The 13857-nt window shown below is 52.8% G+C and overlaps 1 protein-coding gene across 4 annotated transcripts in view; it reads left to right on the forward strand.

Moving 5' to 3' along the window:
• The window catches only part of CARMIL2 (capping protein regulator and myosin 1 linker 2), a 133088-nt gene that overhangs the window by 86144 nt on the left and 33087 nt on the right, over positions 1 to 13857 (forward strand). For all 4 annotated transcript variants that reach the window (XM_050922324.1, XM_050922322.1, XM_050922320.1 and 1 more), the window contains exon 31: positions 10077 to 10345. In XM_050922324.1, coding sequence (XP_050778281.1) covers positions 10077 to 10345 — 269 coding nt within the window. The remainder of the gene's footprint in view (positions 1 to 10076; positions 10346 to 13857) is intronic.

Here is a 13857-nt window from a genome sequence, read left to right on the forward strand (position 1 = left end):
TGGGAAGGGATCTCACTTGAAATTTGCCTTTCCACCAGCTCGCTCGGTTCTCCTGGTTCTGCAGAGCCAAACTCCATATTATCTGTGGGACAGAATGAACCTGGTATCTCTCTTTTGTGTGAACAAACCCAGCACATCAAAGCTGTGCTTCTGTGACTGACAGACAAACGTCTTGTTGCCTGTATATATTGGTCTGCATTGTCCCCAAAGTCTCCCTCAACACCTTGTGGTCACAGCCCCATATTTTAGCATGGTTTAGTCTCCAGGCCTCCGGATCAGCAGTGGGCTTGGTGCCAGTCAGCCTGGGACAGTGCTGGCATCACCGCCCATGTGGGGTCCTGCTGGCCCAGTTGGTCCACCTGCCCCATGCTGCGAGGAATGGTTTTAAGTTCCCCTTGAGTTCATGGGGAGGAGTAGTAGGAAATGCCGGCTCCTTGTTTAGCATAAAGTGCCTGGGCCAGTGACTGGAGCTACTGTAAGGAATTGTGAAATGAGATGAAACACCTCCTTTCCCAAGATGCACTGGGGCAGCCCCATGAATATCTGTTCTGAAAGGTGCACATGTGGTTTTTAGCCCTCTCTGAGTAATAACCCCGTGTGAGGCCTTTGTGACTCATGGCTCTGCTCTGGGGCAAGGAGAGAGACTTCCCGAGCCATGCAGCCCTACCGCTGAGCCCCGTTGCTGCCTGCTGGAGCCCCAAGTTCATTTAGGGCTTGGGAGAATCTGAAAATCACTGCTAATGCTTTGTCCCACGGGGGGAGCATTTCACATTGACTGGGACTGTAGAAATAAGCTTTTTCTGATTTAGTCCACGGGCAGTTGCAGGGAGATGTTACTACTTCCCTGCTCCGAGGGGAAGGGCTGTCCAGTGCACCGTGTCGATCAAGCGGATGAGTCTCAAACGATGGTAGAACACATGCCAAGAAGCTGGGTGCTCGGGAGAGATGGGCGTGGCTGACATCTCTCCATGGCGACTCTAGCAGAGAAGCTTTTGTCAGCTCCAGGTTGTGCTGCTCAGAGATGTCTGGCTGGGCCTCACCTCAGAGGAGACCTGGGCAGAGGTGGCTAGAGTGTGACCTTGAGCTACCTGCCCCCTTGTTCACCTTCCATACGGAGGGGAAACCCATGGAGACTGCGCTTCCCGAATTCATTGCTCCATTTTGAGCTGAGGGGGTGGCTAGGGGTGGACAAACTCACCTGATTCTTTCCCCTTCCCAGGCACAAAACTGGGCCTAAACCTTCCATCAGCTGGTAGGTAGAGTCCCAAACCAGAAAGCCATGCGAGCAGCCCCCCGATACCCTGGCATTGGGCATCCTGCCCTGGGAGCAGGGGTCTGTGAGAACGGAGCCAGCCTGGTGGCTTTGTTGAGACCATTTCTCTCCGTAGCTGTATGTGTCCTGTCTCCAGACGGGGACTGGGTGGCCTGTTTCCAGGCTGTGTGCTAACAATCCACTCCATCCCTTAAGTCTGGCTACGCAGCAATCACAGGTGTGTTTGCAGCATGTGTAGCAGACCCGAGCTAGCTCTGACCGAGCCAGCTTGCTAAAAATAGCAGCGTAGCTGTGCCGGCCCAGCTTGGCTGCCTGCGTACCAATCTGGGACCCTGGGCACGTACTCGGATGGCTAGCTCATGCCATCACCATGCCACTGTGGCTATGCTGCTGTTTTCAGTGAGCTGGTTTGACCAAAGCCCATGCCTGCCTGGGCTGCAGTCGCCCTCCGATTGCAGCGCAGAGAGAGCACAGGGAGGTTTGTAGCAGGTGAGCCCCAGGCGTTATTGCCACAGAACCTGGCCAGCTGGAAAAATGGATTTCCTTAAAGGGAGGCTTTCAACAGACAAAACATCCTGTATGAATATCCTCACCCGACAGCTTTGTGTGCCGGCCAGAGTCACCGTCTGCTGCAATGTAACCGGAGCAGAACCTCCCCCAAGGGCTCTCAGAGCTAGAGGGAGGAAGGACTGGGCTGGGCTCCCCTGTGAAGCTCTGACCCGTTGCTTTGCAGTGAAAGGAGAAGGTTTGGCTGTGCCAGGATTGCAAACGTCTTGGGCTCGAGCTGCATGCGTCCCGCTCCAAGGAGTGGAATCCCCTGTGTGTGAAGGGTTTTCTGCAGCCGCTGCTCCTTCAGGCTCCTGCTGCCCCCAGCTCCCCAGCTCCCCGATCTGGGCCTGATGGGGGGAGGGTTAGCCCTGAACCCCAGTTATTGGTGTCCTGCCCACAGAACAGTGTCCATCATTTATTCTGCCCATGTGATGGAATAAATGAGCCAACAGGGAGGTTGGGTGCATGTGAATCTCTCAGACTCACACACCTTAGTGAACTCAAGGGGTTTCACTGCAAATCCAGCAGCTGGGAATAGGGGTGTGGGACCATTCCTGGGGATATCCGCTGAGCGCATGGCACTTTGTCTTTTGGGGCAACTGTCAAACAGTTGTGGCTCCTTGTTTCATGGTGATGCAAGGATAAATCCAGGAATTGCTTGTAGAAGGTTCCACGTTCTGCCTTCGCTCCAGCAGTTTTCCAAGCTCGTGAGCGAGCAAACCCAGTGGAGATGGTTCCCAAAAATGTCAGTGAAAGAGGCAGCATCTGATGGCATTTGGCCTGCCCTCCCCTTCCCTGCATGCTGCTCCCTGCTATGGGGTGCTGCAGCCCTGGCAGTCTGTGCTGGGAAGCCAGCCTCCTGGTGACAGGATCGCTTGACGAGCTCACTGGAGCAATGAGGAGGAGGATGTTGGCTATGACCCTTCCTGCGACTCTGTCACATTATCTGTCAGGACCCGGGTGTTTGGCAGAAGCGGAGTCTGATCCTGGCGTGATTCTGAGTCTGGCTCCGGAGGGATTCGCTGGCCGTGTATCGCCCAGCCCAGTGACAGCATCATGGGCCCCACTGTGGGAGAGAGTGTTGACCATCGGGGCCCTGAATAGGCCCCAGCACACAGTGAGGAAATCCAGAGCTAGCAGCAGCCTCTGTAATGCAAAGAAAAGCAGCCAGAATGCTGCCTAGCCCGTGCTGCTCTAACAACAGGCACCGACTCTGCCACCTGCCCTCAGCTGCGCAGCATCCGCTGTGTCCAGATTTACCTTCCCTGGATTTCCACTCAGCTTTCTGCCTGGGTCTCCCTGGCAATGCGCTTATGCTGCAGGGTGTTTATTCCCACGGCGGCTCGGGGGCGTTTTCTTGTCAGATTTCCAAGGTTTCTGCTCTCGTTTTTTCCCAAAAACCTTTTGTTACTTGAGTTTGGGCTGTGAGAGGAAAACTCTGCAAAGGACCAGATCGGGCCATATCTGTTAGCATTGTTCCTGCAGGGTGCAGGCAATATCCAGGATGAGCCAGTTGGCTAACAAGCTTCCTACACATGGGTCTAGCCTCTTCTGCTCCAGAGTGGGGGACTGTGCTTGGGGAGTGGGGTTGGCTGGCCCGGCAGCTTGTAGACTCCTGGATATGTACTGCAATGGGGCAGCATAGCTAGGCCGTGTACCATTTCTAGCACATGGGGTCTTGGTGTTACCGCAACCAGCTAGAAGACAGCAGTCAGGAGGAGCACCTGTGGCTCCTCTTACTGCCCACCTACCCAGGAGACCAGGCTCTGGTGTTCAAACATTCACAGCTACAAGTACTGGGTATAATCCTGCCTCTAAAAACAAGGAGCTGACGAAGCTCTCGGCACCTTCCGTTCTCTCCCAAAGGGCAGAGAGTCTCTTTCGCTGGTGAGTTGGACACAACGGGGCGCAGGGGTTAAACTCATTCCAGTGGAGCTGCTGGGTGGGGGTGCTGGTCCCTGCTCTGTGGGGAACGGGCTTCTCTTTGCATCTCCCTGCATGGGCTGGCAAAGGTCGTGGAGGCAGTGTGCCCAGCTTGTAGGAGAGGGAGTGAATGGAGGCCCTTGCCCTCTGGGAAGAAGCAACCTGCCAACTGGAAGTAGGGTGACCAGATAGCAAGTGTGAAAAATTGGGACAGAGGGTGGGGGGTAATAGGCACCTATATAAGAAAAAGCCCCAAATATCGGGACTGTCTCTATAAAATCGGGACATCTGGTCACCCTAACTAGAAGGTGGAGCCTGGGATGTTAAAGGAGGAAATAGAGGTCACTTGGGCCTGTGAGCTCCATTAGCCCCTTAAACTTGCACCTGCCAGTTATAAGGAACATCAGAACAGCTGTACTGGGTCAGACCAATGGTCCGTCTAGCCCAGTGTCCTGTCTTCTGATGCCAGGTGCTTCAGGGGGCATGAACAGAACAGGGAATCATCGAGTGATCCATCCCCTGTTGTCCGCTCCCAGCTTCTGGCAGTCACAGGCTAGGGACGCGCAGAGCATTGGGTTACATCCCTGACCATCTTGGCTAATTCTTTTTAGAACCCAGTTATACTTTTGGCCTTTACAACATCCCCAGGCAACAAGTTCCACAGACTGACTGTGCTGTTTGCGAAGAACTTCCTTTTGTTTGATTTATATCTGCTGGCTGTTCATTTCAGTGGGTGGCCCCTGGGTTCTTGTGTTGTGTGAAGGGGTAAATAGCACTTCTTGATCCACTTTTTCTACACCAGTCGCAATTTTATAGACCTCTCTCATCCCCCCCTTAGTTGTCTCCTTTCCAAGATGAACATTCCCAGTCTTATTAATCTCTCCTCATATGGAAGCTGTTCTGTACCCTGAATCATTTTTGTTGCCCTTCTCTGTATCTTTTCCAATTCTAATATAGCTTTTTTGAGATGGGGTGACCAGAACTGTGCGCAGTATCAAGATGTGGGCGTACCATGGATTTATAGAGAGGCAATATGATATTTTTTGTCTTCTTGTCTATCCCTTTATTAATGGTTTCTAACATTCTGTTCACTTTTTTGACTGCCACTGCACACTGAGTGGATGTTTTCAGAGAACTATCCACAATGACTCCAACATCTCTTTCTTGAGTGGTAACAGCTAATTCAGACCCCATTTTATATGTATAGTTGGGATTATGTTTTCCAGTGTGCATTACTTTGCATTTATCAACATTGAATTTCATCTGCCATTTTGTCGCCCAGTCACCCAGTTTGTGAGATCCCTTTGTAGCTCTTCGCAATCTGCTTTGGACTTAACTATCTTGAGTAGTTTTGTATCATCTGCAAATGTTGTCACTCTCTGTTTACCCCTTTTTCAGATCATTTATGAATATGTTTAATAGGACTGGGCCCAGTACAGACCCTGAGGGACACACCACTATTTACCTCTCTCCATTCTGAGAACTGACCATTTTTCCTACCCTTTGTTTCCCATCTTTTAACCAGTTACTGATCCATGCGAGGACCTGCCCTCTTATCCCAGTCTAGTGCCAGAATCCATCACTCCATGTTCCTAGCCCTGATAGGCTCTTTGTACATAATGCACCATGTGGGACTGCAGGTGCAGGCAGGGCGAGACGGCTGTCAGGGCATTGAAGTTTCTTTCTACATGGAGCATTCTCAGTGTAGCATCAGCCACTCAGCTGCAAACCATTCCTGCCAAGACTGGGCCCCTGAATGGGCTGCCCTAAGGCATCAGGCCAGTCTGTGGTGCCTGCTGGAGCCCTCACATGCGGCACTGGAGTGCCTGGATTAGAAGATGTGCCCCCTATCCAGGGGGCTTGCAGTGCTAGCTCTCTGCACTGGCATGGCAGCTCAGTCAGGCATGGCCCCTCTCTCCCTCCTCATGAGAGCTGCTGGCTCATTTGGGAATGGTTCTGGTGGCCCCAGCAGCGGGAACCCCAGCTCCTGCTCCCCTCCTGGAACCGGTCTCTCTCTCCATCCCCACCAGCTGGCTACAGGTAAGGAAGGGACTGACTTAAGAAAGCAAACGCCATTGAACCCAGCAAGGAAATGCCCTGCCTGCTAGTGGCCCCCCCTTCTGGCTGCCCTAGGCCCCTGATCTCCCGCTTAGCGCTGCATTAGTGCAGAGCTGATCACGCACAGCCACACGTCGGTGTTTAACTGCATGTTTAACTCCGGTATGAAACTGCAGAAAAAACAGAGAGTGTCTGGATTAAGTTTAGAAGTGTGAGCAACAAGGAGATGTTGTGGTGGGAGTCTGCTATAGACCACCAGACCAGGGGGATGAGGTGGATGAGGCTTTCTTCTGGCAACTAGCGGAAGTTACTAGATCGCAGGCCCTGGTTCTCATGGGAGTCTTCAATCATCCTGATATCTGCTGGGAGAGCAATACCGCAGTGCACAGACAATCCAGGAAGTTTTTGGAAAGTGTAGGGGACAATTTCCTGGTGCAAGTGCTGGAGGAACTAACTAGGGACAGAGCAATTCTTGACCTGCTGCTCACAAAAAGGGAAGAATCACTAGGGGAAGCAAAAGTGGACAGGAACCTGGGAGGCAGTGACCATGAGATTGTCGAGTTCAGGATCCTGATACAAGGAAGAAAGGAGAGCAGCAGAATACGGACCCTGGACTTCAGAAAAGCAGACTTTGACTCCCTCAGGGAGCTGATGGGCAGGATCCCCTGGGCGAATAATGTGAGGGGGAAAGGAGTCCAGGAAAGCTGGCTGTATTTTAAAGAATCCTTATTGAGGTTGCAGGAACAAACCATCCCGATGTGTAGGAAGAATAGTAAATATGGCAGGAGACCAGCTTGGCTTAACAGTGAAATCCTTGCTGATCTTAAACACAGAAAAGCAGCTTACAAGAAGTGGAAGATTGGACAAATGACCAGGGAGGAGTATAAAAATATTGCTCAGGCATGCAGGAGTGAAATCAGGAAGGCCAAATCACACTTGGAGTTGCAGCTAGCAAGAGATGTTAAGAGTAACAAGAAGGGTTTCTACAGGTATGGTAGCAACAAGAAGAAGGTCAAGGAAAGTGTGGGCCCCTTACTGAATGAGGGAGGCAACCTAGTGACAGAGGATGTGGAAAAAGCTAATGTTACTCAATGCTGTTTTTTGTCTCTGTCTTCACAAGCAAGGTCAGCTCCCAGACTGCTGCACTGGGCAGCACAGCATGGGGAGGGGGTGACCAGCCCTCTGTGGAGAAAGAAGGAGTTCAAGATTCTTTAGAAAAGCTGGACGAGCACAAGTCCATGGGGCTGGATGCGCTGCATCCATGGGTGCTAAAGGAATTGGAGAATGTGATTGCAGAGCCATTGGCCATTATCTTTGAAAACTCATGGTGAACGGGAGAGGTCCTGGATGACTGGAAAAAGGCTAATGTAGTGCCCATCTTTAAAAAAGGGAAGAAGGAGGATCCGGGGAACTACAGGCCAGTCAGCCTCACCTCAGTCCCTGGAAAAATCAGGGAGCAGGTCCTCAAGGAATCAATTCTGAAGCACTTAGAGGAGAGGAAAGTGATCAGGAACAGTCAGCATGGATTTACCAAGGGCAAGTCATGCCTGACTAACCTAATTGCCTTCTATGAGGAGATAACTGGGTCTGTGGATGAGGGGAAAGCAGTGGATGTTTATTCCTTGACTTTAGCAAAGCTTTTGATACGGTCTCCCACAGTATTCTTGCCAGCAATTAAAGAAGTATGGGCTGGATGAATGGACTATAAGGTGGATAGAAAGCTGGCTAGATGGTCGGTCTCAACGGGTAGTGATCAACGGCTCCATGTCTAGTTGGCAGCCGGTTTCAAGCGGAGTGCCCCAAGGGTCGGTCCTGGGGCCAGTTTTGTTCAATATCTTCATTAATGATCTGGAGGATGGCGTGGACTGCACTCTCAGCAAGTTTGCAGATGACACCAAACTGGGAGGAGTGGTAGATATCCTGGAGGGTAAGGATAGGATAAAGAGGGGCCTAGACAAATTAGAGTATTGGGCCATAAGAAATCTGATCAGATTTAACAATGACAAGTGCAGAGTCCTGCACTTAGGAGGGAAGAATCCCATTCACTGTTACGGACTAGGGACCAAATGGCTAGGCAGCAGTTCTGCAGAAAAGGACCTAGGGGGTTACAGTGGACGAGAAGCTGGATATGAGTCAACAGTGTGCCCTTGTTGCCAGGAAGGCTAACAGCATTTTGGGCTGTATAAGTAGGGGCACTGCCAGCAGATCAAGGGATGTGATCATTCCCCCTCTATTCGGCATTGGTGAGGCCTCATCTGGAGTATTGTGTCCAGTTTTGGGCCCCACATTACAAGAAGGATGTGGAAAAATTGGAAAGAGTCCAGCGGAGGGCAACAAAAATGATTAGGGGTCTTGAGCACATGACTTATGAGGAGATGCTGAGGGAACTGGGATTGTTTAGTCTGCAGAAGAGAAGACTGAGGGGGGATTTGATAGCTGCTTTCAACTACCTGAAAGCGGGTTCCAAAGAGGATGGATCTAGACTGTTCTCAGTGGTGGCAGATGACAGAACAAGGAGTAATGGTCTCAAGTTGCAGTGGGGGAGGTTTAGATTGGATATTAGGAAAAACTTTTTCACTAGGAGGGTGGTGAAGCACTGGAATGGGTTACCTAGGGAGGTGGTGGAATCTCTTTCCTTAGAGGTTTTTAAGGTCAGGCTCGACAAAGCCCTGGCTGGGATGATTTAGTTGGGGACTGGTCCTGCTTTGAGCAGGGGGTTGGACTAGATACCTCCTGAGGTCCCTTCCAACCCTGAAATTCTATGATTCTATATAGCAAGGAGGGCCGTGCAGGATCATCTGAGCAATGTGGACTCTCTGGAGCACGTGTGGGCAGGTCAGTAGAAATACTAGCCGTGTTGCAGCTGCTTTCCCGAGGTCTGTCTGTCCGTCTGCATGCAATGGGGGTGGATAATGCGCAGCACTCCAGGTTGGCTGCCTGTTGCCTCTCACAGGAGAATCACTCACCCGGATACCTTGCTTATGCTGCTGAGCAGATACAGGCCCTGATCCTGCAGTTGGAGCCACGCAGTGGGCCCCAGCACTGCATGGGGTTTGATCAGAGTCACTGGTCTCTGTGTGGGCATAGGGTTCGCCCTTGTGGCTCTGATGGCAGACGTGTGGGCTGGTTCCGGAGCAGCTGTTTTTGAGTGGTGTTGATCCAACCCGGGCCACAGCCGGCTGCAAAAGTGGTGGGAACCTCTTCACGGCCAGTGGGCATATAGGCTCCAGAGAGAGGGTGCTGGCCCAGGCCGCCAAAGGGCACTGCTGACCTGACCTGCCCTCCTCCATACAGGTTCTTTGGCAGGAGCATAACATTGTGTCTCCCCAACAGAACCCCTGGGGGTGGGAGGCTGGGGCATCCCCTCCAGCCCTTCCAGAGGTGAATCCCCCTGAAGCACAGGCAGGTGAGCGGGGACAGGGAAGTGGGACTTGGTCAATCTGCCCCACCAATTGCAGCTCCCCCCAGGGGTACTCTGCTGGGATGTGATTAATCTCTATTGGTGTGCACGCTGTTTCAGGGTAATGTGGTATCACAGGTAAAACTCTTGTTAATTATTTTATTATTAGTTGTGTTTACCAGAGTGCCTGGGATCCCTAGCCAGGACCCCACTGTGTCAGGCGCTGTACAGCCACAGAACAAGGAAACCTTATGTCTAACACACTAGCCTATTAGACCAAGCTTATTGGAACTGAAAGCATTACACGTGTTATCGGTCCATGACCTGCCTGCATTTTGTGTTTAAAATTCACTGAGAGAAGCAAATGCTGCCTAGCTAAACTGGGCTCTGTTTGAATCGAGTCTTGCTAGTTTTGTCCACTTAAAAGTTAAAAGGAGAGCAGCGATTTCTCCCCTGGCAGCTCTTCAGCTGCCCGTGCCCAGAGTGGGAGTGAGCCCTGACCGGTGCCCTACTGACACGCACAAAAGTCTGCCCGGATGCTTTCAGCCCTGTGAGCATGAGCTCCCGCCGATCCCCGGGGAAGTTCTGTGCATGGAAGACCTGACAGGATCAGGCCTAGAACTAACAGCAAGTCAGTTCCAAGAGGATGATGCACAAGGTACTCCCACTGTCCGTGGCATTTTTGCAAACTATGTGGCAAGGTTTATTTTTTCCCTGTGGTGTCAGGATCACTGAGCATGCTAGCCGTGATCTGCAAGACTCTCTCTGAGCTGCTTGTGTAATAATCTCCCCGTGGCAGGAAACCCTGCGCAGGGACAGCGTTCCGCCTGTGTCAGATTTTCAAAGGTTTTCCCCACCTTCTTCCCCCTCCAGGTCCGTCGGAGCTCGATCTTCAGGCAGAGGCAGAAGATAACGAGATTGGAGCTCACCAGGCTCTGCTGTCAGTCAGCTGTGCCTCTCTGAAGTCACGCCCTGCCTCCACAAAGGATGCTGAGCCTGGAAGCAGTTTGCTTCCTTTCCCAGAGCCTGCACCCACACAATCCCTTATGGACCTGCCAACTGAGGGAGAGAAACTGGAGCATTACACCCGAGCTAGGCCCCGGCCCAACCGCAGGAACAGGCAGCCTCCAAGCAAGCCACATGTAAGCCCGCTTTTCATTTTTCAATCAGGCAGGGCTTAATTACGTTGGGGGGAAATCTCTTTAATCAGCATTTATTCCAGCCCTGAAAGATGAAGCAATACCGAGGAGCAGCTGCTTTATTATGCAGTCCTCAGCTGGGCTGCGGCTGCTGCTGGTTTTGGTTTTCCCCTTGGAGAGGAGGTTATGTGGGTGAGGGTATGTGGTGTGTTTATATTGCCGGTAGATTGCTAAAATCTGTCCTGAGATGCTGCAGCAATGTTGTAGTTGTGACACAAGCAGAGAAGCTGCAGTTTGCATGCAAAGGCTTTGCCCATTTGCAGTGTCGCTTTCTGTCTGAGTATATTGATTTGAAACCTTTTTGGCCGGCTTGGAAGTCTCTGGTGGGATGTATTTACCACCTACCGGAGCCTTCAGCAAAACTGGGCAATTTGCTTTAACTCTTAGATGCTTGTTTGCCCCAAGAATACACTGGCCTGATGAGAAGGCCCTTAGCCTTTTGAACAGATTTGGAATTAACCGTGTCTTTTCCACAGCATAAAAGCTCCCTGACTGGTATACGGCTCTCTGATACTTCTGACTCATTTGATTAGTTTCAAAAGTGGCAGGATCTGCCCGCTTGCCATCAGTCAGTTCACTTATAACTCAGCCTTAGGCCTCAGGGGGGAGGCAGAATGACTTTGGGGGGCTGTGGAGTTAGAGCGAGAGATCACCGTTCCTGGGGGAGGTGGGGAGTCATTTAGGCCAGACTCGCCTGTCTCACGGCGGGATGGTTTTAAAAAGCCGAGGAGCCTTATCAGGCTGTTTCTGTTAATTGATCGTTGGCTGGCTTCATTTTCACAGCAGGGCATTCTGTCTCCATGAGAATGAAGCCAGGGTTTGCCCTGCACACCCGGAGTCTGGTGCTCCCCGGCCCCTCCCGGGAGCAAGCATCAGCTCTCGGTGCAGGCAGGCTGCAGCTCCCCTACGCTGGTGTGGCAGGGCTCCGTGGGCTTTGTTCTGAGTGAGGGTAATAGGGGTGGTGCCCCCCAGGTTCCCAGTGGTAGAAGTCTGGCCTGCTTCAGGGTTCACATCCGAGGAGGTGCGGCCCACCCTCAGCACCCCGCTCCACACCAACGCACTGGTGCCACCTCCCTGGCATGTAGGGGTCACAGAGGCTCCCTTTGGGCAGCCTACCCTCTGCCAGGGAGAATTCCACCCCGGGACCTGCATGGCATCAAACCTGGCACCTGCACTCCGAGCTCTGCGGAGCTGCCACCTGGCGTGGGCATTCGGCGAGCGCCTGGCTGAGGGCCAGCACCGTGCACTGAGAATCACAGTGAGCTGGCCTCTCATAGGCACGCTTTAAGCAAATCCTGTGGGCCAAAGGGGATGGATGGGATTCTACCAGAGGGCTCAGCAGGCTGCCGCTACTTTTACGTCTCTCCAGTGTCTGGGTTAGCGGCTGTTCTGGCAGACAGGGTACCCCTCTGACCTCACTTCTCGCCTTCCCTCTCTTCCACTGGGGCCCAGCAGACACAGCCCGAGGGAGGTAACTCTGGCATCAAGCAGGGGCTGCGTGTTTACACACAGTGCAGGGCGGTGGTCAGCCAGGCGTCTGAGGTCCAACACCGTGAACTAAAAGGGAGAATTGCTTTGATTGGAGAGAAACAGTTCCTGCTCCTTATTGAGCCTGAGATGATAGAAGTCTTAGTGGCCTCTTCCCAGAGACACAATTCCTCGTATCTGTGAGAGCCGGGTAAGCTCCAGCCTCCAAAGAGGAAAGGCTCTTTGGGGTCTCTTCTTTCTCCCTGCACCACCGAGACCCAGGAACCTCCCCTGGAGCGTCCCCCCGAGATTTCACTGGGCTCAGACCTGGCATGTGCACAGCATTGCTGCTGCGGTGCTGGCATCCGGGACCTGCAGTAAGGGAGCTGCTGCCTGTACTGGGGCTCAACCCTTAGGGGGCTGGGGCTTGCCAGTCCTGATTACAGAGTGCGGGACCCCTGGGGTGGCTCAGGTAATTCTCTAGAAAGGGCAGCAGGGGGCTGCACAACGGGCGATGCTCCAGAAATTGATCAAGTCTGCAGTGTGCGGGGAAGATCTGAGACCAGGGGAGTTGCCCTAAGCAGGGAGGCCTGGGAGAGATCCTGCCCCAGGGGAGAGCCTGCAGAGGCCCCAGCCAGGAAGGCCTGGGAGGAGAAAGAGAAAGCTTGGGTTGGGTGGCCTTAGGACTAGACTTGGTTTGGGGAGTGGAGGGTTTTGATGGTTTATTTTATATTAATAAGCTCAGGCCCCAAGAAGGGGTATTTTTGCCCTAGAAAAAACCTGGAGGGAAGTTTTATTTGAAAAGTCCAAGAGGGGAAATGGAGGCCGACTGCCTCTAGGATGACCCCAGACCACGGGGGTGCATGGGAGGCTGCCGGCTTGGTTCCACTGTCTCACTAACTAGCAAGCTGTACTAGTGGTACACTCAGGCCCTAGGCCTGCACGGCTGCGGAGAGTATGATGGGGATCATCTTGACATATCTCCTCCACACGAGAGAGGAGGAGGTCCCTCCCATGCTGCCCAGTCTAATAGCGAGTTGCTCCTACAGACAAGGACAGGCCCAAGGGACCGGCATGGCACTGCCTTTGGACTGCAGGGTTTTCTAGTCCGATCCAGGCAGGAGAGAGTCCGTACGGGTTAGAATATTGCCTGAGCATTTGGCTGGGGCCGTATCTGCTGGATGTGATGTACAAGTGGATGCTTGACGCTGGCACCGCTCTCCAGAGGCATAAATAATGGTGGAATGAAAAGCTGGTATGGATTGAAATGCCAGCAAAGAAGAAATAGCCTCATGCTTGTCAATTGCAAGCCATCGACCCTGTGCAGCTCCCGGGACCGGCCTGGGTCGGACTCCTGATGAGAATACCTAGCGCTGCTGGATCTTGTTTCTGTCTGTCCCCTGGAGACGGTGGGCCAAGGTCTGCCCTTGGAGCTGTAGGCATCCTTCTAACGGAGTCACTGCAGCTTGTCCCAGGGTGCCAGGGACTTGACCTAACTTTGGGGCAAACACTGTTTGTCCTTTCCCAAGCTGCCCACCCTTGCCTTGGCTCCGGGACGAAGCGCTTCAGCGTCTGCCCCTGAAAACGGGGCTCGTGGTACTAGTGCTTTGGCCATTGCCTTGGTTGGACAGCGCTGTTGTTGCACTATGTTGGCATTCAGTGAGTGTGCAAAATGAGTGTGAGGTGTGCTGGCCCAGCAGGAGGGGGTTGCACGGGGGATTAAGATCACATAGCTTTCGTGCTCTACTTTATGTTACACCCCACTGGTTGGCTGGCTGGCTGGCTAGTGCCCCTTCCACCTAGGCAACAAGTAGTGTTACACACCTGCTGGCTGGGTGACTGTGTGTGCAAATTGGGGCACTGGGGCCTCACTGCTGGCACGCAGTTACCCGACCAGCTCTGTTACCCGACCAGCTTGGCCTCCCCTTGCCTTTTTAGTTCCTTGCAAAGCTCCTGTCCGCTCCCTGTCTCTGGAGGCAGGTTCTGGC

The sequence above is a fragment of the Gopherus flavomarginatus genome, chromosome 14, assembly GCF_025201925.1.
Source record: "Gopherus flavomarginatus isolate rGopFla2 chromosome 14, rGopFla2.mat.asm, whole genome shotgun sequence".
In the NCBI taxonomy this organism is placed as follows: domain Eukaryota; kingdom Metazoa; phylum Chordata; order Testudines; family Testudinidae; genus Gopherus; species Gopherus flavomarginatus.